The sequence below is a fragment of the Nymphaea colorata genome, chromosome 11, assembly GCF_008831285.2.
Source record: "Nymphaea colorata isolate Beijing-Zhang1983 chromosome 11, ASM883128v2, whole genome shotgun sequence".
NCBI lineage: Eukaryota > Viridiplantae > Streptophyta > Magnoliopsida > Nymphaeales > Nymphaeaceae > Nymphaea > Nymphaea colorata.
In genome coordinates this window covers 2,222,834-2,248,014 of record NC_045148.1, presented here as the reverse complement: position 1 = coordinate 2,248,014, position 25,181 = coordinate 2,222,834, and the positions used below count along the sequence as shown (strand labels likewise).

Below are 25,181 nucleotides of genomic sequence, written 5' to 3'. Positions count from 1 at the left end.
CGTATTCGAGAATAATATCGCCTTCTTGTTCACTATAGAGGGTACTATTAGCAAACGATCTGGCAGGTTGAGCAAACCGTCGGAGTTCTTTTTTCTTTTTTTTCGCTCCCCCTTTTAGTCCATGTACACAGAGTTGCGCGAAGGCAACAGGCATGACAAACATTCGTAACTTATGCTAATGAATCCACCACGTGCAGAAAACTGAAAAAAACTGCTTTGCCTCATCATTCCTCCCAAAAAGAACAAATAATATAATTGTCGATTACAGAAAGGCTATTTTCTTTTCTGAAATTCAACATATAATGTTCAATAATCTCTCAAACTAATTCTCACTTAACAAAATTTAAGCTTTTAATGTTCATTCCTCCTTTGTTACTAGCTCCCACTTAACAAAACTTAAGCCCATCTCACGTTGCTCCTGAGTGGACGTGAAAAGTTAAAAGACGAGAACAGTAGAACACCCTCATTTCATGCCTACTGCTCACAATCCAAAAATTCCTTTGCAACATCCTTGCTCATGATAGCGGATACCATGTTTGACCGTTCATCGGTAATAGAGGAAGAAATTGCTTCCATCTTCAAATTGATGCTGGAAAAGTTTGCACGATGTTTCCTTGAATATTTCCATAATTTCTGCAGTATGGAACTTGTTGGCTGTCAACTCCATATAGCATCAGTCTTCGGCTGCACAGGCAACAAAAAGAGACTAAGGTAATATACGCAAAGGGCGCAGGTTCATATTTAGGCTGCCAAGATGAAGCAAACAGACCGTGTCCAAGCCAATTATTAAGAAAACAATCCCTGTTTGCCTACGGTTCTATTAATCTGACTGGTCGTTGATTTACAAAAATCATATGTTCATAGCCCTGGATGCATCTCCGTTCACATAGTCCAATACAACGTCCCCTAGTCCCAGATTTCCTATCTTAGAAAAATAAAATATTAATAATAAAAAGAAATGTACTGGTAACCTATGCAGATTCTATGCTCAGGAGTCACCAGACGTCACTGAGATGGTTAACTGCGTGAGAAACTGAAGTCTTGGTAGCTGCAGAACTTCAATAAAATCATGCATGAAATATAAAATGTTTATGTGCTATATGCCTATATCTGCATGTAGTAGATGTGCAAAACATACATGCATAACATTGTGTAGTTTAATATGTACAATACATCTACCAGAGATAAGGTGAGACAGAATCGTTGTTCATGTTTGGTTGGTTATATGCGTGGACAAGCAGAACCTATTTGATGAACATGAAATAACTCCACGGGCTGAATTAAACAAGTCAACGAGCTGCATAGTTCCTTTTCCAGGCTTTCACAGATCATTGTACCGGGAGAAAAACAGACATTTAAGAAGTTTGTCAAAGCCATTCCCTGAAACTTTGCATGTGCAAATTAGAAATGTGATACGACCATGATACCTCCCCTTAATTCTCTTCACATGCCACATTTATTTCACATATACAATTAAGTTTGAGTTTTATTTCAAGATAACCCACTTACGCTCCTTGGCAAAAGTTCTATCAGGTATTACATTGGGGCTTAAGATGCTATTTCTTGAATGGGCAACATTATAACCTTAAAATGCGTTGACTACCAAGCAAAATGGAACACTAGCCGTATAAATAGATTAGAGGACTTGCAGATCAAAAGAAAAAATTCAAGAAACCTAAAGACTAAAGTCTTCTCCCCTAAACAAGTTCTTAAGCAGATCAGAGGCCATAAAGTAGAATATACAGGAGATATAACCTTTACAGCTCACTACTAATGGAGCCCATTGAAAGAGGCTAACTTACGAGGCACGGTTGGTGATCCTGATTCCTCAACCACATTACCCTCCCCGAAGAACTCCTTCTGAAAAGGGACGTCTTTTTGCTGTTGTGCTGCCATGACATTCGCAATAACTTTCATTGCAGCAGATGTCTTATCATCAGCAATATGACCCTCCTCCTTTGTATCTGAAACCTCAGCATTGTTATTTCCAGCATCAATATCCTCTGATGGTGGAGGAACAAAAAAAGGTATCCGCCCGCGTTGCCAATCATGGAGAACCATTTTTGCAGCAGTCATCAGGTCAGGTTCACCACCCTAAGGTGAGCAAAAATGAACCAACAATTAAACTAATAAACACAGGAATGTAATTCATCAGATAAAGTAATATTATAACGTAGTGCATAGAAAGACTTATTCATCACCACACAGCAGCTACCTGAAATCAGAACAACAATGTTCCATTTTCCTTATTTAGTATCCACTCAAATCATCAGCACATCATGTGAACGCAAGGAAGATAATGGGTTGCTTTCATCTATATGTAAATGATGTATTTGATAGCCAAGCTTATTCTACACCATCCCAAGGAATATAGTGGATTGAGCTGCCAGAAATTTCTCAGTGGAAATCCCTCGCCCTTGTAAATGGTTAACAAAGTGGGGAAATCAAAGTGTAGTACAAGTATCGCTATATACGTTCTGCTATCCTAGCTGCAAGACAAACATTGTGTTGTAGTGAAGATAGATCAGAGTGGTTGAAAAGCCATGGAAGCTACCAATTTCTCCACTCAAGTGCAGACTCAGACGGAAGAAGAGGAGGAGACTCGGTTCGGGTTTGAAGAGTTTAAACAAACGCTGCTGGAAATAATCCAGGAGTTTGGGTGAGTTTTCAGCACGCCAAAGTCGCTGCCACCCGAGCGAGGGTGGGAGCATCGCATTGAGTTACAGCCGGGCGCCGAACCTGTGAAATCACGACTCTATCGCTACAGTCGTGTGCAGCGAGAAACACTCGAAGAATTAGTACGGAAGATGCTGAAAACAAGGGTGATTCAACTAAGTCGCAGTCCCTTCGCATCGCCCGCTTTATTGGTCAAAAAGAAGGATGGGAGCTGGCCTTTCTGTGTGGACTATCGCACCTTGAACGCAATCACTATCAAAGATAGGTACCCGATCCTCATTGTGGAAGACTTGCTAGATGAGCTTTATGAGGCATGCGTTTTCTCTAAACTCGACTTGCGCTCGGGTTATCATCAAATCCGTGTGGCACAACGTATAAGAAGACATTCCTAAAAACCGCTTTCCACACTCACAACGGGCACTACGAATTCACCGTCATGCCTTTCGGACTGACGAACGCACCTTTCACCTTTCAGTCGCTAATGAATGATGTGTTTTGCCCCTTTTTGCGACAGTTCGTATTAGTATTCTTTGATGATATTCTGATTTATAGCAAAGGTGAACAAGAACATCTCAACCACCTACGACCTGTATTAACGGCCCTATAGCGACATCAGTTACTTGCCAAACTTTCGAAATGTGTTTTTGGCACTTCCAAGATCGCATATCTAGGGCATGTGATAAGCCAAGGGAAGGTGAGCATGGAACAAGAAAAGATCCATGCGGTGAAGCGCTGGAGTACACCCAAAACCGTAAGGGAGTTGCGTGCGTTCCTTGGACTCACGGGTTACTACCACAAATTTGTCAGAAATTACGGATTGGTGGCAGCACCTCTCACAACGCTGACTAAGAAGGGTCGATTTGCATGGAGTATTCAGGCCGAACAAGCATTCCAACAACTTAAAGAGGCAGTGACAACAGCCCCGGTGTTACATATACCTAATTTCCGGCTTCCATTTACCATTGAATCAGATGCGTCGGATTTGGGGTGGGCGCGGTGCTTAGCCAAAAACAACACCCAATTGCTTATTTCAGCAAAGCAATGGGTCCAACTTTTGCAAGTAAGTCCACCTACGAACGAGAATCGATAGCACTAGTACTTGCCTTGTTAAAATGGAAGCACTATCTTATGGGGCAACAGTCTATAGTATTGACCGATCACTGCAAGCCTCAAGCATTGCCTACAACAACCGTCCTTATCTTCCTCGATGCAAAAGTGGATACTAGAATTGATGAGCTTTGATTTCAAGGTCTGTTATCACAAGGGGAAAGAAAATGCTGCAGCGGATGGTCTGTCAAGAGCCCCCGATCGACAGGTCAGTAGCTTACTTTCAATTTCACAAGTCCAGGCTCACTTGTGGGAGGAGATTCAACAGGCGCAAGGAGAATCTGCGTCGATAAAGAAGATCAAAGAAGAATTAGAGCAGAATCCTCTTAAAGTATATGGGTATGAGTGGAAACCACCATACTTGTATCGCAGAGGACACATCTTCATTCCGCCCAAGTCCACACTGCTGCAAACCCTTATACAGCATTATCACAATGAACAGGCGGCTGGTCATGAAGGAGTGGAGGGTACTTACAGCTGATTGCGCCCTACTTTATTGGCCTGGAATGAAAAGAGCCATCACCGATTTTGTAAGAAGATGCAACATATGCCAAAAGAGCAAATATGAAACAATGAAGCCTATGGGACTGCTTCAACCCCTTCCCACGCCGGAACTGATATGGGAGGACATATCAATGGATTTCATAGAAGGTCTACCCTCATCTCGGGGAAAATCCGTCATTTTGGTAGTGGTGGATCGCATGTCCAAGTATGCGCATTTCATGCCCTTGTCGCTCCCGTATTCAGCAAGAACGGTAGCCAGTGCCTTCCAAGATCATATTGGAAAACTACATGGAATGCCCATATCGATAACCAGCGATAGAGATCTCATTTTCATCAGCGCCTTTTGGAAAGAATACTTTCAATTGCAGGGCACGAAGTTGCAGTTGAGCATAGCCATATCAACCACAAACCGATGACCAAACCGAGATCGTCAACCGCTGCCTAGAAACTTACGGTGTTTTGCAAGGCAACGGCCACGTCTTTGGGCGAACTATTTGTCATGGGCTGAGTTTTCATACAACACAAGTTGGCATTCCTCTACTGGGGTCACACCATTTGAGGCCGTGTATGGGCGTCCTCCTCCCACTATACGTCGCTATCAACCAAACACAACAAGGGAAGAATCAGTGGACACACAACTCCGCTGCAGGGACGCCATTCTGAGAGATCTCAAGACGCATCTAGCTGTGGCGCGCAATCGGATGGTAATCCAATACAACCGCAGACATCGAGAGCAGCAGCGTAATGTAGACGAATGGGTGTACTTGCACAGACCAACACATGCCGCAGGGTATCGTCAACCAAGAGGGTACAACAAACTCGCCCCCCGCTATGTCGGACCATTTCGCATCATCAGACGAGTTGGCCCTCTAGCTTACGAGTTGTTGCTGCCGGCTGGAAGTAATATACATCCTGTCTTCTATGTCTCAAAACTCAAGCCTTGTCCCCAGCCGCCAATTGAAGAAGACAAAATTTCGAAACCGATTAATCAAGATCAAACCAAGGCTGTTCCTTTTGGCCGACTAGGCACTCACACTATCAGCCAGGACGGGGCAAAATCTGTTGAGTGGTTAATAAAGTGGAACAATACCGAAAAGGGCATAGCAACATGGGAAAAGGCGGAAGACATTACTAGTCGGTTTCCAGATTTTACACCTTGAGGACAAGGTGTCTCTCAAGGGGGAGAAATTGTTAGGCACAAGTTATTTCAGCAATCTTTTAATTTCTGCAATTCTTTAATTTCTGTTGTTGTCATTTCTGGGTGCTTTTAAGTTATAATTTCTTTTGTAACGGGTCGGGTCTAGTTAGCTTGTGTAACCCAACCCAGCACGTCATGTAAACTTGCTTAAGGGTAATCAAACCCTAATGAAGATTATTTTGACGTGAGAGAAGCTGGGCTTCATGTGGACTGTGTGCGTGTGTGGCTGCGGCAGTCGTTGCCGTCCAGATCGTTAGTCGAGGAGGGCTAACACAGCTGAAGGGTGATACACAGTTTTTAATAGGAGGCCCTCCCTTAACTTGGACAAGGGAACAAAAAAACATATGCCTCTGTTTTCAAGTCCACACGTGAGCTGCAGCATGTTAACACAAGCTAGTTAGGATCTTATGATATGTTTGGCCCCACCGATATTATAAATGTACTCAATATAGTTGAAGGCTACTTCCGTCCTTCCAGTAATGACGGGATTGGAGTGTGAATGCTGGAACAGGAAAAATCCTAGCTTCAGAAAGCTCTAAATGCTCATGTGTATGATCATTATCTTGAAATGATTCTCATTCAAGAGTAGTACTAAGTAGACGGACAAACATCTAATACCATTTTCCTCCAACTTCTAACTTCTAAGCCATTAAGCACTGGACAATCCACTTAGGGGGCTTTTAGCAACAGTAACACTAACACAATGTTGTTCCATGACTTTGGAATAGATTCATGGAACACTCTGTTAGTGTTTCTGCTGCCAAATGCCCCTCAATGCAACTGTTTATGATTGACAAGATATACAACGTACAAACTATAAATAATAGGAATATTAGTCCATTGCACTGACGAAACTGTAGTACCATCGCAACAAGATGTCGTTTATAATAGCAAGATGAGTTGCAGATTACACATAGAAGCACCAACTGCTTGACTAAGGATAAGATTCACGCATGAAATCTAAACCATAATCACATAATATATCAAACATACAATAAGATGTGTACCACTCCAGAAATAGAAGTATTGAGTCATCACCAGAATCATACTAATACTATAAGCTTCACAGAGAAAAATCAGCCCATGTATATAGCATGATTGTACACTATATCAATACACATCAGTTCATATTCAAAAAATATGAAGCTTGAAGAATCTATATCTATTGCTCAGAATTGCTGAAATAGCCAGTGGAATGTCAAATAGAGATCATGGATAGGGGAAACTCCAGGGACCACAAATAGCATACCTTCAAAAGCTTCCCTGACAATTTGGATAGCTGAACAAGAAAGTCATTTTCATCTTCCCTGCAATGCCAAAGATCAAAATCATAAAAATCTAACATTCATATATATATATATATATATATATAGCTAGATGTATATGGACATCAATCAGACATTATAGGGATTATACCAGCCTTACCAGGCATGTAAAGGTTATCTTTAGTTTAGTATTTCCAATAAAAAGGGCTTCCTTATATCAAACTTTTTTAAATGAGCATTGAGCAACTTGATCAACAGGAAAGAGATTCTAAGCAAGTGTTATATTTCAAATTGAAAGAACAGACCTTTTCACATAAATATTCTTTTTTTCATCATAGATTAGGTACTCAAAAACAGGCTTAGGCACCAACAAGGCAGCTAGATATATGTGTGTCTGTGTGGAAGCATTTTCTGTAATTTTTCCTCTTGATGTGTGACTCGAGTTTCCAATTCTCATCTTAACTTTTCTTTTCCTTCACGGCTCTTGTCATTTTCTTTTTCTGATGTCAATAGGGACCAACTAATCCTGCCTAATGCCAATTGCTGATCTACTTTTAATATATTCTTTCAGTAATATCCACTTCTTCCATATCTAGGGTCCAGCTAATTGCCCTTTGAAAGAGAGAATCCATTAATATGTGTCTTGCCATGGAGACTAAGTTTCTTGTCTCCCCCTTCCCCCAACCCCACACCCCCCCAAAAGGAAAAAAGAAGAAAAAGAGGAAGGCCTTCTGTGTCGAAACAGTAGAGAGATTCGGTTCCACCTTAAAGCTCAAGAATATCAATTAATAGATTCATGTGAGACTGAACCTGTTAAAGCTTCTGAGAGACATCCTACACCTTTTTCTAAATTAAACTCCAGGGCTTCATGCAAGACTAAGGCAAAAAAAAAAAATACTATCGTCACAATTATTGACTCTTGTGAAAGCTATAAATGCTCAATTGCGCACATGACCTACCAACCATGCATAAATATAAACACAATTTTGTAACATATAGAAAAGAAGCTGCCAAATTTAAACAACAAATAAAGTGATCTACTCCTTTCCATATTATGTAAAGCCAGAAGCCGAAATCAGAAAATCCAACAGGTAACAAGTTCTAAATGAGATTTCTGTTTCTGAAACAGCATATAAAACTAATTATTTAAAACAGTGGGATGTAAAAAAGTCAGTGCTAATGTCTCTATTACTTAATAGAATTGAAATCAGAAGTGATACAAATGACGGAGGAGGGGAAACGGAAAAGGGAAAGCAAGAAAGACCTACAAAATCACTAACAATTTCAAGCTTGACAACAGAAAATTCATTCCATATAAAAGGTAAAAAAACAACAAAATGAGCATAGCAAGTGCACTTTCATGTCTTTGCGTGCTCAAGCACGTAGCCTGCACAGATGTGCCATAATATTCTGATGTACTGCTAGAAGGGAAAAGTTGCGTAAGATATATTACCAGTCATTTATTTTATATGCCCTTTGCAAATGCTCCTTTTTAACCCGCTTTAGCACTTCTCCTATATGTTCAGAAGCATCTTGCAAGTTTGTGACACGAACCTAATAATGACACAATACAACATACCATGATTAAATCCTTAGCAAACAATGCACATTAGCTCCTCAAAAGTTCTAACAATTTAAACACTGCTCAATAACATGGACGTAGTTTGAATCAATCGAACTGTCGGGGCACTTCATAGAAAGTCCTCCCTTTTTCAAAGAGACCAATGACATAAGCAATCAAAAACAACCAAATGCTTGCAAGACAGATGGTTATAGGCTGAAAAATCGGGCTTCAGGCTTTGGTTCCATTTGCTTAGACTTAAGCATGTCATGGGCTTGACTGCTACAGTAAAGGCCCTTAGTCTCAGCATGAAGTACAAGGCAAGTATGGCTCATTTGGAGAGGGGTAGGGGGGAAATTGAACAAGATGATGTGCTTTTTTTTTTTTTTTACCTCCAAAGGATAATTAGGCAAAGACAAACTCTGTATCTTATTGTATTTAACAACTTGCATGTTTGTAAAGTATTTCAAGAAAATAAAGTTGCAAATGTATAGTATACAGGTTCTCCAACCTTGCACAAGTTGAGCTAAGTTTAGAATCTCTTGACCAAGCTCAGTTATTTCATCAGCAGTCATAATAGTAATATTTTCAACAATATTTTTTACTTTCATTACCAATATGACTAAAGAACAATATCAGGAAAAAGTTATGGCATTATAAAATTTAACTTCATACATTATCACAAATATCATTCTCAGGAAAATCTCGGTCAGGTTTTTCTCCGGTATTTTTTGACAAAATTTTTCTTCTCAGATAAATCTCAGGAAAATTTCAACAATCTTTAAAAAATAAAATCATAAAAACCATAAAAAACAATAAAAACAATAAAAAAATTTTAAAATTAAAAAATATTAAATTTCGGGTAAAAACGTGATAAATTTGAGACATTTTCATTTTGGGCGAGATTTTCAAAATTAGCAATTTCTTCCATTTTTTGTTTTATTTTATTTTCTTTTAAATATTGCAAGATTTTCAAAACTCTTGCAATATCTATTACACTAACTTCATGACAATATCATGATATCAGCATGATAATACTATCATGAAATTTTGGAAAGATACTCTATTTGCAATTAAAATTTTAATATATTATTTTATAATAAAAAACCGGTACAAACATTTATCAATATTTTTACAAGCATTAAAAAAATCACAATTTTATACTTGTTTCTATTGTCCTCTCATGTATATGTATGTCTGTATGTATACTTATATTCACTCATACATACATACATATATATGTGTGGGTGTGTGTGTGAGTGTGTGGGTATCGACGTATCGTAGCCACAAATATCGTTTTCGGTTTGTAAATGGTGAGGGTCTTTTCGAGTATAATACGGCAAGCTTGAGAAAAGGAAAATTATGGGAAAAGTATGGTAAATTTTTAAAAATCTTAAAAAATCCTAAAAATTAGATAAAAATAAAAGAAAAGAAAAAACAACATAAAAAATAAGTAAATAAGCAACAAAAAAAATTAGAAAAGGGAAACCAGCCATCTGGTATTAAAAAAGGATATATATATATATATATAATGTAGATTTCTTTGGCCAGCTAGAGGAATCCAGCCTCTCACAGACTCACACACACTATTTGATGCACTGCATTGGGCAGAATGTGAAAGGACAGATGGTGTAGGAATCCAGTGCCATTACATATACATCCACCCACATTGTTCTCAAATTGTCACATCTGCATCCACAGTCCACACTCTACACTTGTGTGACATAGATTCTTTCACTTGGCCACTCATGCACAACCACCTTCCGGCTAACAACATCATTCTTCCTTTGATCCATCCCCATTTCCTCTTCAAGCAACCACATAGGATCAACTTCACTTCTTCTTGGAGCTACAAGGATGACTCCCACTCAAATAGCATTAGTTATCTCTGCCACCTGGCTAGTCCCCCAACAAATAGGACAGAATCACAATGTCTTGCTACTGTGAAGTTGAGGCATGGCAGAGAAACTTAGACAAGGTGATGATGAACCGAGAACAAGGGATAGTGTGGAAAAGCAGAGGTGGGGTAGAAAGACAAGACAACAGAGGGATAGAATGCCAGTGCTGCTCAAGAGGCAAAGCAACATGGGGTTGTGTGTGTTGATCAGAGGGATGGAGCTGCATAAATGGTAGCTTTATCCTTTAAGCAAGAACAAGATTCAAGAAAGGGAATTCAGCTGTGGGAGGATGAGAACCTGATAAAACATCACTTCCCATTTTTTCCAATATCCATCTATTTATCTATAAACAGAAGAAAAAACTACCAATACAATTCAATGAAAAAAAAGCAATTTGTTTGTTGCCATGCTCAGGTAAAGCAACCTTTTGCAAAGAGTCCAGGTTACTTAGGGTGGGGGAAGAGAATAAGATGTTAGCTTATACTGATCCCACCTGAAACAGATACGTTGATTTCAGATGGCTTATGCAAATGCAATTTCAGGCTACATTGCATTAAACAAATCAGAATTTCATTGTCCAACATAGCAACTGTGAGAGTAAGTGCAAATAAAGTAGACAAAGATGCTTGTCTACCCATGATACAATAGGCATACCTCTGAACTATAGTAGACAAAGATGCTTGTCTACCCATGATACAATAGGCATCTCTCTGAACTATAGTAGACAAACGTTGCATGTCTCTCCATGATAAAACAGATACATATGTGAACAACAACATGTGGTATGTGAATCCAGATTTCAGGCTTAGAAAGATTAAGGTTACCACATAAATCATGAAGGCAGATGTAGTGAGACCTATACAGTACACTATATACCTCCAAGAACCACAATTGTAAAAAGTGAAAGAAAGTCAGGTATTGTTGACAAAGACAAACTTAGTTGTACTTACAACACCCTTAAGCACGATATCTGTTTCAGAGTCATTATTTTGGTACACAACTCCAGGACAATCGATCAAAAAGATTCTCTTTGTCAGTGTTATGTATTGCCAAACTTTTGTCTCACCTGGAATTGGAGCAACTTTACAGACCTGTCAAATTGAGAGAGAGAGAGAGAGAGAGAGAGAGAGAGAGAGAGAGAGAGAGAGAGTAAGCAAGAAGTAGCTACAAGAAAATGCTATAAAAAAACCAAGTGTTCTTAAAAACACTGAAATTAACACCATCTCAAACAAAGCAGGTAATTACATTTTTTGTTCGCAACGTATTGATAACTGATGATTTCCCAACATTAGGATATCCAACAAAGCCAACAGAAATTGACTGCTTATCACTTTTTAGCCTAGAAAACTGCCTGAGAACTGAAAGAAGAGAACCCTGAAAACCAAAAGAAAGAAGTGTAACAAAGGAGGCACACAGACAAGCTGCAAGACATCACTTAAAAGAACTGTGAAAACCTTTCCAAAAGATTTGGTGACGCTAGCATGAAATGCTAGTGTTGGATATTCACGAGATAGAATACGCAACCATCCTTTTGTAGCCCAGGCAGGAACCAGATCACACTGTCAAGCCACAAAAGATATCATTCATCTGTGTGAACAATGACGAAATGAAAATAAACAAAACTTACCTTGTCATGACATTGACAAGATATAAGAAACCTCGAGAAACAGGCTCCATAAGAGCAAGGAAAAGAACCTTATTTAACAAAAATATAAGATGCTTGTGTTTGCAATGCTCTTTCAAATGCTTCTCCAAATGACGACATCTTGTACCCTGGGGATCCCTGGCATCCAGTACCTAAGACAAATGAACTGTAAATGATTAAAATGATGGAACTATTTTAAAAGAAGGGAACTTTGCAGAAAAGACACTCATTGAAATAGATATCCAGCATACTAATTAATTTTTGTTTTTACTGTAGGCTGGTAGTTTGTGTGTCTGTTTATATAGTCTAAGAGTCAATTTTCTATCTTTTCAAATTTAATTTTATCCATTTTCCATAATCTCTTTATATGCTTTTATTGTAATTATTTGTTACATAATTTTCACTTGAGTCCCACTCAATTCACTTCGAGATTGAATATAGGGATGTTCAACAAGTCGAGCCAACTCAAGCTCGACTCAAACTCGCGCTCGCCTAAGGTCTACTCATTTATTAAATAAGTCAAGTTCCAGTTGAAAAATGGACTCGCTTAAATAAATGAGTCGAGCTCGACCCAGGCGAACTTAGCTCAGTTAAGCTCGTGGTAAGGCAATATGTAAAAGACATGTACCATTATTAATGGAAGAAGAAAGTTGTCTCGATGTGCAGACCTGAGACTCGGTTCAGTGTTCGAGTCCCTTCTGTCCTAATAAAAAACCAATTTTTTAAATGGCTCAGCCAAGGTCAAGCAAAATCTCAACTCGAGATTAAGTGAGTCAAGTTTGAACCTTACTAAGCTCTAGCTAGTCAACTTGAGATCGCCTTGAGCTTGAACCGAGCTCGAGTTGTGGGTCTTATGACATCAGCTGAGCTCGAGCTGGCTCAACTCGGTTTGAATTGGGCTCATGAACACCCCTAATTGAATATCACAATCTGCCATCACTAACCAATTATTGTTTGTTATCCACATGATTTCCTTTTCACCCTTTGAGAGAATAGGCACCCAACTCGTAAGTTGAGTATGACAGTCTCCAGACTCTACACCATCAAGTTCATGCATGTGTCAGTGTATGTCAACAAGTATACATATCTGTGTGAATGTTTATCAGCTAGGTGTCCGAAACATTCAAAAAATTTGGTACATGCAGCAAGGGGCTTATTAACTCAAATCACATGGTCTAGTAGCTCAAGGAACAAGATACATACTTGGACAACTACATCAGAGGAGTCAATAACTTTATAAAGTTCGCCCCAGATTCGCTTGCTTTGCCCCTTTTCAAACATGGTATGCCTGACAAGATCCCTTAAACCATCTTCTTCAACCCCATCCACCGAAGGTACAGAAGCTGATTTTTGCTCAAAAGCATCTACATCACACAAACAAAAAATACAAACATAATGCTTTCGAACAAACAAAATTATGGGCAAAAACATGTCTCCGCTCTCCTAATTTGAGAAAACAATAGTATGAATAACAAAAAAGGAAGAGAAGGCACTATACATACAGAAAATTAAATTCAAAATAATGCAAAGATGATTTCAAGTCAAAATGTGAGCTAACATGAAGCGCAACAGGAACTAGAAATTGATGAATCTCAAAATACCTTGAGATCCAGAAGCTTTCATGACCAATGCATCGTAATTATCTGCCATAAGTCTTGGACGCTTTCTCTTCCCCTTAGGGCCAAAAGCATCTTGGAAAGGTTCCCTATCCAAGAGATGAAATCTAGCTTGCTGGACAAGTACAGCATGTCCAAGAATTATCAGTCAGCTTGTTAAAAGAGATCTATTCATCAAGTATCATAGTATCAATCATTTCACCAAATTTTCCACACCATAAGGAAATAAAACAATAAACATAAGTTGCATAAGATTTTGAATGGGAGGAAGATATAAACCAACTATTCAAGAACAAGTACAAGAATAATTGATTTCTAGAATTTTTATACACACTAAAAGAGTGGCAATTACAACTTGACCTCTATTTGAGGAATCTCATATTTATCATAATAGCCTTGAGAGCTATTAAAGCTGCTAAATCAAATTGGCACCACATAATTGAGCTTATTTGAACTAAGTCAGCTCCGCAAACCTGGACTTCACAATATAATAGTAAACCATGAGAAAGGACAAGTAAAACCCTAATATTGAATATCTACCAGGAGTTGACAAATGCAAACAGGTAAGAACAACCCATATTGTTGTAGATTCAATTTTGAATACACTGGATGACTAGAAGGTACTTGAATAAAGATGTAAGATATGTTCCATCCAATATAAACAAATTTGAGTTTGAAGTTTGAATGAGAATATAGGATCCAAAAAATAGAAGAAGGAACAGACCAAAAACTTGTCTTGTCAGGTCCATATATTGTCTGCCAACCACTATCATCTGAATAGGAATCTAGATTGGAAACCCAATATTGTAAGTTAGGAGAACTTTACATTTGAAATCAGTATTAAGTCCCACGCCTTCAAATGATTCCTTCGACCATAAGGTTGTTTCTGATCAACCCCAATCCATCTGAATAGACATAAGTTTGTCGTTTTTGCTATTTATATAGTTATGCATGTGTATTCCTTCTCAAAACCAGCTCACTATTTACACTGGTCTTGTAGTAAAAAAAATTTTAACACGGACCAGCTGTTTGACTTAAAAGAAATCAATGGCCATTGAAATGCCCAATGCTGGACATTTCAGTTTCAGCTGCCTCATTTACCCTTTCTAACCATATATTTTAGTTTGTCTCCCAACATATCTAAATAGGTTCAATGACTCTCTCCACTGCACATGCACACAAACACATAGATGGAAGTTGAAAAAAATTAGAAAAGTACGTGTACCTTGGTGTGATCATTCAGAAGGGAAAGTGGTAGCTTCCTTTCCTTCAGGATAACATTGTAATTGTTGGAAAGTCTGCTTTGAAGCTCCTCACGAAAAATCTCAAGCTCTTTCTGCTTTACAGTTCTCGTATTCCCTGCAAATGACCACGTTTCGGATCCAATTAGACTTGAATACATGATCTGCAAACAGATTAATTAGACCGGCACCAAAAATCAAAACAACCATAAGCTTCCATGGCTTGGCTGAGCAAGCCAGGGTGACCATGTTTTCAAGTCAAAACGGTTGCCATTGTTTTGTAACCGATACCCCACAGTTACTCCTAACTCTTAAGTGGAAGTAAATGAGGAGAAAAAAGGATGCCAAGCCCAACCAACAAGAGGGAGAGCAGGAAGGGGGTTGAAGCACAAACCGAACCAGCGGCGGTCAGGCTGGATGTCAGTGGCGGGGAGCTCCTTCGACTGGAGCTCGTGCTTGAGGATCTTGCCCTTGCGGTTCCGCTTAGGCCTGCTGTTGTACATCTTGAGGCGGCGAACCGTGGCAGAACTGCGGGTGTCGCCATCCTGGCTGTTACTACGGTTGACGTCAAGGGAGTGCTTAGGCTTCCCCGAGACGTTCACCTTCTTCTCCTTCTTGTTCTTCACCATTTTCTCCTCTCTTCCTTCCTGTTCCTTGTTATGCATAGAGAAAGAGAGAAAATGAAGGTTAGTCTGGCAAAGAAACAAATTGTAGAGCCCCCCACACCCTGGTCAGCGACTAAGGCAGGGTAACAAATGTCCCTTTTCTAGCTAGGCACACAAGTGAGGTGCCAATTCTTGGGGTTCTCCTGCTGGAGATATGCAGCCGAAAAAGGGTAACCTTATTAGCCCCTTTACTCAAACAGAGAGAGAAAGAGAAAGAGAGAGAAAGAGAGAATGTGTGTGTCACCCCTTGTGTCACCCCCTGCTCTAGGGAGTGAGGAAAAAGCTGTAACTACCTCACGCAATTCAAAATCTAACGATCACTAGGCCAAATTTCAATTCAAAACTGAAAATATGAGCTGGAAATTGAAATGTAATGGCTATTTTCTACATGATATGCAACACATAATCAATAAAGACGAATCTGTTATCTACCTATTACACTAGGAACTCGGAGGCTTAAATATATCTGATGCTTAGCTGCCTTCCCTAAAAGCTCTATCTTGCTTAGCTGAAAAAGGAAAATATAAAGAGGTGAGTCCTACTGACCAATGTTGTAAAAAGCGTATCGTAAGCCGTATCGGTCAGACTTTAAGATACGTTGTATCGTAAAATATCGTAACGTATCGTAACCGTATCATTTTTAAAAAATAAAAAATAAAAAAAATCTCAAAAAAATCTCAAAAAATAATACAAAAACAATAAAAATTATCGTATTGTACCTGTATAGTGTCGTATCGTAACGTATCGTGCCGTATCGTTGTCGTATCGTTATATAATGAAGAAATCATAAGAGATGATTTAAGTAACTTCAATTAACCAAAAACATCTAACTTAGATCTATTCAGCATACAAATAAATAAATCAAGGCTAAGCAAGATATCAATTATGTTGAATCTACCATATTTATCTAATTTCATGATCCATCCACCACATAATTATATAACTCATAGACAAACATTAAAATTAGTTGTGCTAACAATGTATTGCATATTTGAATGTAACAATCCATGCTTCCACAAACTAAACAAACAAGAACATGCACTTTTGATGAACATACTAAAATCTGCCCACCAAAGAAGAAGATACTATCTAGCATGCTCTTGGGGCAGATCCTCTGGTGTGGTTTCACGAACCAGCCCACCTAATGAAAATTAGACAATATAGTCAGAAGCTCGACATTCTTGACCCAATGCCTAACGCTCATTAGGTTTCAGCCCTCTTAAAGCCCAGCCCTAACGAGAGACAGATTCAATCCAATACTATGTAAGTACGTTCCATCTATTACAGTTAGACACTAACTCTAATTAAGGTCCAAGAATGTAGTGTACGTAGTCCCAGACTCCAGTCCCCTTAAGAAAAAGATAATATTAACTCTCTTAAGGTACGCTAATTTAAATTTCTCCTTCAAGCTCACTCGGTTCAACTTATCATTGCTAGAACAATACACATCTGAATTTCAGACAAAACCAAAACTTACCAATCTGCACGCGACTAGAAAAGCTTTCCAAGGGCTGACCGTGTGCAACACAGCCCCCTTGCTAGCCCAAGAGGGATGTTTCCCCCTTAAAATTATACTGCAAATCAAATTTTTTCTGCACCTAGTTTGTTCAATTTATCCTTGTCCAAGAAAAACCTTATCTGAATTAAGTAAAAACCACAAAATATTCTAACCGTATGATCCATTCAGCCCTATTTAGTCCAGCATTACCATTTCCATCAATAATCTCATACCAAAACTAATGAAAACTAAGATTCTCTGCCAGAAATTAACAAGACAGAGATTCAAACTTCTAAACTAAGAAGGAATTTTAAAATTGAAGGAGAAAATGAACTTCGGATGACTTACCTCCACTACCGTCCTCTTCTCCGCTATCTCTCAATCCTTCGTCCTCTCTCCACCTCCCTCGTTTCTTCCCTCTCGTTCTCCCTCTTTCTCTCTGCACCTCCCTCGCTCTCCCTAACCCTCCCGGTTTTCTTCAGGAAGGAAGAGAGAAAGAGGCGCTCACCTCTCCCACTCTGTCTAACCACCGCCGACGGACGGAGGCAGAGCGGCTATGGCGGTGGAGAGTCTAGCGACGAAGAGGAACGCTGGGGTCCAAGAACAGCAAGCCCTAACGGGCAAAAAAATTATCCTCGGAAAAAAGTCGGACCGTTTGCGGGGGAACTTTACCCAGCAATTTTACCCTGATTGCTGCTTTTTTCCACCGTGTTTGATAACACCGGTTGAATTCGTACAAATCTTTTTTTCATCCGCTCAACAGTTTCCCCTGCAATCAAACAGGGGCTTGGAGAAGTAAAGAGGAAGAAGGGCACGAAAAGCCCTCCCCTCACACGAAATTTATAAAATCGACCCAATAAACATATATGTTTTAGAAACACTTTTTAACTTTTTAAAATTTTCAAAACAGGAATTTGAAAAAAACATGAAATATTGACTGGTTTGGTCGCAGTTGGCTGGACCTCACCGACCCTAGGTGGAGATTGGGTGCTACCAACCACCGAGCCATAAGTAGGCTGGTGCGGGCAGCTTGTCAATATTTTTTTCGATCGTTGATATTTACTTTGTTATACATGAAAGTGCTCGTTCAAGCATGAAAACCATGAAAACCTGTGAATTATTATCTCTCAAAAGTTTTTTTTTTCTAGCCCACTAACTGTAAATAGAAACTTCGATGATGATAGGAAGGGTTAGGCCGGTGCGGCAGACCCACATGTAGACCCCGTGGAATTGGTGAGAAGTCCCACCAGTCACCACACTTCCCTCACCCTCAGTGTCAAAAACACTCTTCAATTTGAAGATTTTTCCATTAACCGCTTACTTTTATGTTATATTATCAAAACAAGACAAAAAATTTTAGAGCCACGTTATCTCGCTTTACATGATAAGAAATATGGGCAACGTTTTATGGGAGAGCGTTTTCATAACTTTTAGGTGGAAATTTCTTGGGGTTTTATTTTTGTCCTTATAGGAGTCTTCCATTTAATAATAGGTGGAGACATTTTCATCGTTTTCAGCCGTAACATTATATATATATATATATATATATATATATATATATATATATATATATATATATATATATATATATGAAAAAGTTGGGGTCTAACAGCCCCTAAAAGCTGGTTACATCTTATGGTACAACAACAGATGAAGGATGGAATTGACCAATCCCCTAAGAACACGTGTCTCTTCACTAAGAGGAAAATAGACCACCAAGATAAACAAGCTAGCCAAATCGCTTAAGGTACCTTGCGCGTTAGTTCTTCATCCGATTGAACCTCATATTCGTACTATGCCAAGTTCGAACAATTATGAAGCATGAACATCTAATTTCTTCAAACTTTCGTACTTAATATGTTTAAGATATGTAGTTAGTTCACCAATAAAAAAAAAAAAGACAGGATGTTAACATTTGAGTAAAGAGAAGTTGGTAAAAAATTGACACCTAGATCAGAGATAAAAACTGTACCTTTTGATTTTGATTTTTGAAGTGTTTTTTTTTTTTTTTGCAATCTAACTTTATTGGTATGATCTTAAGCATGAATTGACGCAAAAAATAAGTTGATCAATTAGACTTTAATGGTGTTGTTATAATAAGAAAAAATGAACAACCCCAATGACAAAATCAATAGTTTTTATTAAAAGGACTTGAATTAAAACATGTTTTGTATCAAAATAGTCCTTATAAATATAATAAGATGTTTATATTGTATTTAAAATAATTTTTTGAACAAAAAATCAATGAGTCTGGATTTTATCCTTGACCTAAGTTTTTCGTTTTTATCAACTTTTTATTATATATATATATATATGTGTGTGTGAGAGAGAGAGAGAGAAACGGAGTCACTCAACTATTTATATATATATATATATATATGTGTGTGTGTGTGAGAGAGAGAGAAACGGAGTCACTCAACTATTTAATCAAAGTCATTCAAGATGAATGGTTGAAAGAAATCAAAGAGAAAAAAACATGAACTAACATTATATGACAAAAAAATACGTATTACTTTTTTTTTATGTTTTTTTCTTAATCATTCATCATATTAAATGAGAGGGTCTTGATTATTAGATGGTTGGATCTCTACATAACTAAGTCACTATTCAATTTATATATATATATATATATATATATATATATATATAATCTTTTATCTCAAAGCCAGAAATTGCTTCTTAATTTTCTTTTCAGAACATAAAACTTTTTTTTATAAACTAACAAGCAGAAGAATAAGCAACCGAAAGAAAATACGATTTCAATTGACAATTGGGAGCTTCTGATAATTAGCTTATACACACGACACGACAAGAGGTTATCACAAAAGTATCATAAAATTGGTAGCAACCATTTCCGATGAAGCTGAGAAATAAACCACGACGTCACTGAACTGGCTATCTGAAAGTTGAACATTTGGACACCACATGAAAAACAACCATTTCACGAACTGGAACGTTTTAACTACCAGTAGAACCTGGCAAGTTCATGATCTTGGTCACACATCACTTGATCCCGATCGCGCTTTACAGTTCGTCTTTAGCTTGTCTTGCTCCCACGCAGACGCGGAGGTTCTGTATCCACACCTCATCTCCCACGTCCGAGTCGGCGTCCTTGTTCCGATGCCATTCCCAGTGAGCATGCGTGCTGTTCAGTATCTTCAGACGGCCATGGCCGAAGCTCGACTCCCGAAAGAGAGAGAGAGGGGACTGGGGATCCTTGAAACTACAAATCCAGAAGAGAACGAGCATGTCATTTAGTTCATTCTTTAGAAGAGAACCATACACACTTGCATGTCTGATTCCCACTGTCTGCACTCTCAAACAATAGATATTAGCCAAGGAAAAGGTGCATCTTTGGAGAAAACCTTTTATTATGTTCTTTTTCTCTCTGTAATGTTAAAAGCAACAAAACTGAAGAATCCAACGATTTCAGGAAGCACTAAAAACAGTTCAGGTATTATTCCAGCTTCGGTTCTTTTGTTGGGCAGTAGAATGAAATATTCTTTCATCTCACCCAACAAATTGAAAATACAGACAACCAATATCAAGCAAAAAAGTAAACATTCAAATGAAAGACCACATGCATGGGTATGGAAATGTGCATGTGTAGAGAGAGAGGGAAGGTGGACATAATGTAGGACAATACCTTAGAGCAAGGCCTTCTCTGTTGCCTCCATCCCCAATTGTCACGTAGATTGGGCCACAAGGGTCAGCTTTATTGTCATAAATCCTTGTCTGAGAAAAAGAGAGAGAGAGACATTAGTTCCCATAAACCTTCATTGAAGTTTTGTCTGTGCTTAGTACTACTTGCAGTGACTATCAGAATACTCTTATATTCCATCATGACAGTGCAAGGAAGTTGGCATCTTATGTCTGAGTTGAGATTGTTTGGTTTGAAACCCTAATTTATGCTGCCAGTTTGATTAATTCAAGAGCCTTTGGCTTTCAATTACAAAGTTCAATAAAAAAAAAAAAACACTTTTTGCGAGTTTATGCGGGCAATTGCTCACACTTGCCTCCACCCTGGATAGACTATAGATATGCCAATTTGATCATTTTTAACTATCTAATCTAACCAAGAATCTCATCACCAATATTCCAAATAAACCACATATTGTTGTAGTCCAAAATCATTGTAATCATGGATAAGTGCTCTATAACAAAAAAAAAAAAAAAAGAGTATATGAGCTCGATGTTCTACTTACGAAGCGCTCATACGAGTGCACGTGGCCGGCGAATACCATGTCGACACGTGCATTGTAGAGCATGGCCTCCATTGCCTTCCTCATGCTCTCCCCTTCCCCTTGGTGAGCAGTGTTTGTGTTGTACCATGGTGCATGGAAGCACACAATCACCCAGGGTGTCTTCTCCCTATCAACCTTGGCCAAGTCAGCTTCCAGCCACGTGTACTGCGAGGAGCGGCTGTCGAAGTCCGTGTAGGATCCGAGCATGATGACGTGGATGCCGGCGACGTCGAATGAATAGTAGAGGTTGGAGGTCGAGCCCGACTCTTCGTACGGCATGCGCCACCTGGCATTGTATGATAGGAATGGATGGTTAAAGAGTATGGGAATGGTTTCGATCTCATGGTTGCCTTGGGTTACCATCCATGGCCTGCTGCTGGCTAAGGGTTCCACCAATCTTCCAAATGTGTCCCAAAGAGGCTGCTGGCAGTCTGCATAAGAGAGGTCTCCTGGAAGAAGCAGTGCATCGTAGTCTGATTTCTTTATGTGCTCTAGAGTTGAAGCCGTCCACTCTGTTTGACCTAGATCACCTGCATGGTGCAAATAAAGTTGGTTGTATGTTCGACTCTGGTGCATGTTTGGGTGGTTAGAATGACAAAAATGACCTTCTAGGCTGAAAAAAAGAGTACAATTATGCATTTACGCCAAAAGTAAATCAAAATTGTAGAAAGAAATGTTACATGACAAAACAAATTCGAAATTAAAGAATTAAAAATTTTGTTTCGTACATTCAGGTAGACAGATCTAAGGGTGAATTTGTAAGTTTGGGTTAAAAAAATCGTTTCACATTTATGATGAGTTCAGGCCGTCGGGAAAGAACCCTTGGCCGGCGCGCGGCGCCAGACCTTAAGAAAGTGGCGCGCCATGAACCAACCTACGATAGCAAACGTGATGGGGAGGACGGAGGGTGGAGTTTTGAAGCTGAGTTCCGACCCATCGCCTCCGCATCTGTAATAGTATGTGGTGTCAGCATCCAACGGCCCAATCTTCACGTGGTGGATCTTGCCGGAGCTGTAGAAGAAGTAACGGTACGACGTATCTTCTGCGGTGGCCGAGCGGCTGTATTTTCCGGCGATCTTCCCGTATTCTACCACTGAAGGTGCATGCTTGTCTTCCGTGATCCATGACACCCTCATGTGATCACTCCCCACCAATGAAATATGAACCTGAAATTTTGTTACAGATTCAGACAAATTAAATGGATCAAGTAAAATCCTGCACACACATAACATTAAGTTGTCTCATTTTTAACTATAATTTTTATTCTCTCTCTCTTTTTTTGTCACTGCCCAATGATCGTATTATCTTGTATATAGTAGGTTCTTTTACGAAATAAACACTGGATTAATGCAACCAGATCCATTCTGGATCATTTTCTATGGATTTTCTTGTATTTCAGGAGAATTGAATTGGAGCCGTTGGTAATTCACAAAGGTTACCGTCAAGTTTTTTTTGCAGAAACGAAAAATCCAATAGAAGAAACCAAATCTCGTTTTGGAATTGGAATGATCATGAAGAATGTTCATGCGTTTTTGCCAATATATAACGTGGGCACTTCAAAATCTCATTAATATTTGTGGCCATGCTTTCTAACAGCTTGAAAAGAAAACCAACAACCTTCCACATTTATGTGGAGAATATCTACAGTTTGCATAGATAAGTGACTTAAGCTGGGACTAGGAGAGAAAAAGCAGCCCTAGTTTGAGACTTGTGAGGAATGGCTTCAATCAGTCTCATTGTAATACTGGTTAATTTCGACATACATTAAATTTTAACGAGGTTCTTTATCATTCACCTTATGAATGCGAACATTTTCAATCTATAAAACGGTAGTATGTTTTAAATATGTAGATGAGATTTTAAAACCAATAGATTAATTTTTTTCTAACGCTCATATTCATGTCTAAGAAAGTAGAACCTGATTTTTATCCACTTCTATATTTTTAAACATGCATATTAATTTGCATTTTTTTTTCAAAAAAAGTTTCAAATTATAAGTATCACTCCTAAAATGAGAGTGGTACTTGAAGAATGCATCACACACTCTCTGTCTCTCTCATATATATATGTATATATGAGAAGAATGCATCTCTCTCCCTCTCTCTCTCTCTCTCTCTCTCTATATATATATATATATATATATATATATATATATATATGACACAAACACATGCACTAATTATCTTATCTTTCACTGATCTCCTACTTTTTTCACCCTTTCTTTCATTTTTTTTTTCTTTTTATCTAATCATATGACTAACAATTAACAGAAAAACCTAATATATAAATCTAACCGTATTCGTGCCTTAACAAACTTCGTAAGTACCTGCCTCAATACTCATATGCTTTCTTGAGATAGCTTGTCGTAAAAGAATGACAGTCAAGAAACGTAAAAAACTCAAATAACTATACCCCAACTTGCAAGCGTACGTATAAAATCGAACAAGGATGCGTTCGTGATATTGACTGTTTTTTATAATAGTTTGATATATAAAATAATGATACATCATCTTCCAACATGTTTTGTATATGGACGTAAAGGGTTCGAGGACATGGGTTTTAGTTTGGTTCTTTTGGATGTATTAGGCTTGGGCGGATCCGATTGGCAGCATATTTAGACAACTTAAATACGGGGCATGTACATATATGTCCTAGCTATAACTAGGGGGGGAGGCAAGTGTGGATACCGTGTGGGCAATTGCCCACACATACCTACAAATAAAGAAATTTTCTTGTTTACATATTGGTATCCTTTACAAATTTAAAATTTGATAATGAATGCTTTTTAACCAGAATTTTCTGACTCAGCCTCTGATATAACATCTGTGATGAAGGGATGGGATTCAGGTTCAATTGCTGGAAGTGCCATCTGCTTGAACAATGCAACTGTGAAAACCAATATAATTCAAAACTTGTTTTTTGCAAGCTATCAGATTTGGATATCATGTCGAAAGTTCCGCATGAAATGAAAATCCTATCGTTGGCACTGGTTGGATCTAGTTTTCTTTGCGTGGAGATCTCATGAAATGCAGATGCAACCAACCACCGTCCTTCTGGATGAAGAATCGAACGTAGCAAAAGGCTTCTTCTTCTTCTTTCATAAAGAAAGTAAACAAAATGCCGCAATAAAATAGAATCTCCAATTGAACATTTCAATTTTTCTTCTCATTTTTAGAGAGAGAGAGAGGAAGTCGACTGTCTGCGCCTTTCTCTGGCATGAGATTCGATTCAAGAGAGAAAGGAACCAAGAAACGTTCTCCATATATATACAGGGGGGAAAAGAGAGAGATTCATATATATATATATATATATATATATATATATATATATATATATATATATATATATATATATATATATATAGCGAGAGAGAGAGAGAGAGATAGAGATTCTACCTGTTGTGGTCGGGAGCTGCCATGAAGGTGAGGAACGGAGACGAGACTACGAGGAGGAGGTCGGACGTAGCCGGCAGAGAATGCCCCATATGGAATGCTTAAGAGCAGGACTATCCCTGTAACAAGGGCGCCTGCGCCCCACCTTGCCATCAATCTACCTCTCTCTCTCTCTCTCTACTGTCTCTCTAGAAAGAAAACGATGAACGAGAAAACCTAAAAAGATTTGTTTCGATGCTGATGTTCTCTCCTTCTCTTCAAGAACAAGCAAAAACAAAGGCAAGCCAGTCAGGTGCTTATAACAGAGAAAAACAAGAAAACGTGAAGAAACATGGGGGTTCCAAAGGCATATTCTCTACGCGATCCCTCCTCTCTCTAAAGGCCTAAGTCAACTTGTACATATGTTGCTCACTCCTCCTTTTATTTATTTACTTATGCAGCTATTTATTTATTTATTTATGCTTATATCCTATGATTTTACAGTTACAATCATATTTATAGTTTTTTAAATGGCTTTCTTCAAGCATTTCCAATTCTTGATATTGCCATGCACGCAATGATGCAATCTATCGGCATATTTATTTCTTGAAGGGCTTTCTTCACGTCTTTCCAAGTCTGTGGTTTGCTATTCATGTGGCTTTCGACATTTTATTAATGGCATGGTTCCCTGC

The 25,181-nt window shown here is 38.5% G+C and overlaps 2 protein-coding genes across 5 annotated transcripts; both read right to left on the bottom strand.

Annotated features, from left to right (window-relative positions):
• Positions 1-202: 202 nt before the first annotated feature.
• LOC116264117 (nuclear/nucleolar GTPase 2) lies at positions 203-17,625 on the bottom strand. 4 transcript variants are annotated; one of them, XM_031644123.2, is made up of 14 exons: positions 17,223-17,625; positions 15,809-15,884; positions 15,106-15,364; positions 14,696-14,829; positions 13,456-13,585; positions 13,058-13,218; positions 11,905-12,006; positions 11,664-11,768; positions 11,455-11,583; positions 11,160-11,300; positions 8,204-8,304; positions 6,735-6,792; positions 1,803-2,094; positions 203-684 (listed from the first exon to the last, which is right to left on the bottom strand). In XM_031644123.2, exons 3-14 carry the CDS (start codon positions 15,338-15,340, stop codon positions 674-676), a joined length of 1,599 nt encoding a protein of 532 aa, XP_031499983.1. In that variant the 5' UTR covers positions 15,341-15,364; positions 15,809-15,884; positions 17,223-17,625; the 3' UTR covers positions 203-673. The 4 variants fall into 4 exon arrangements, with proteins under 4 accessions (XP_031499983.1, XP_031499985.1, XP_031499982.1 ...); XM_031644125.2 differs by having other exon boundaries at positions 15,106-15,358; XM_031644122.2 differs by lacking the exon at positions 15,809-15,884 and having other exon boundaries at positions 17,223-17,624.
• Positions 17,626-19,621: 1,996 nt separating this feature from the next.
• On the bottom strand, positions 19,622-24,879 carry LOC116263905 (purple acid phosphatase 22-like). Its single transcript, XM_031643725.2, has 5 exons — positions 24,514-24,879; positions 21,993-22,284; positions 21,080-21,648; positions 20,521-20,609; positions 19,622-20,097 (listed from the first exon to the last, which is right to left on the bottom strand). The coding sequence occupies exons 1-5, from the start codon at positions 24,661-24,663 to the stop codon at positions 19,899-19,901; spliced, it is 1,299 nt and encodes a 432-aa protein (XP_031499585.1). The 5' UTR covers positions 24,664-24,879; the 3' UTR covers positions 19,622-19,898.
• Positions 24,880-25,181: the final 302 nt, after the last annotated feature.

Coding starts and splice junctions, on each gene's coding strand:
- LOC116263905 (XM_031643725.2), bottom strand. CDS start 24,663: ATGGCAAGGTGGGGCGCAGGCGCCCTTGTTACAGGGATAGTCCTGCTC. Junction 22,285..24,513: donor GCAGCTCCCGACCACAACAG/GTAGAATCTCTA, acceptor ACAAAATTTCAG/GTTCATATTTCATTGGTGGG. Junction 21,649..21,992: donor CATCACGTTTGCTATCGTAG/GTTGGTTCATGG, acceptor TGCACCATGCAG/GTGATCTAGGTCAAACAGAG.
- LOC116264117 (XM_031644123.2), bottom strand. CDS start 15,340: ATGGTGAAGAACAAGAAGGAGAAGAAGGTGAACGTCTCGGGGAAGCCT. Junction 14,830..15,105: donor GCCTGACCGCCGCTGGTTCG/GTTTGTGCTTCA, acceptor GGTCATTTGCAG/GGAATACGAGAACTGTAAAG. Junction 2,095..6,734: donor TGTCAGGGAAGCTTTTGAAG/GTATGCTATTTG, acceptor TGCTCACCTTAG/GGTGGTGAACCTGACCTGAT.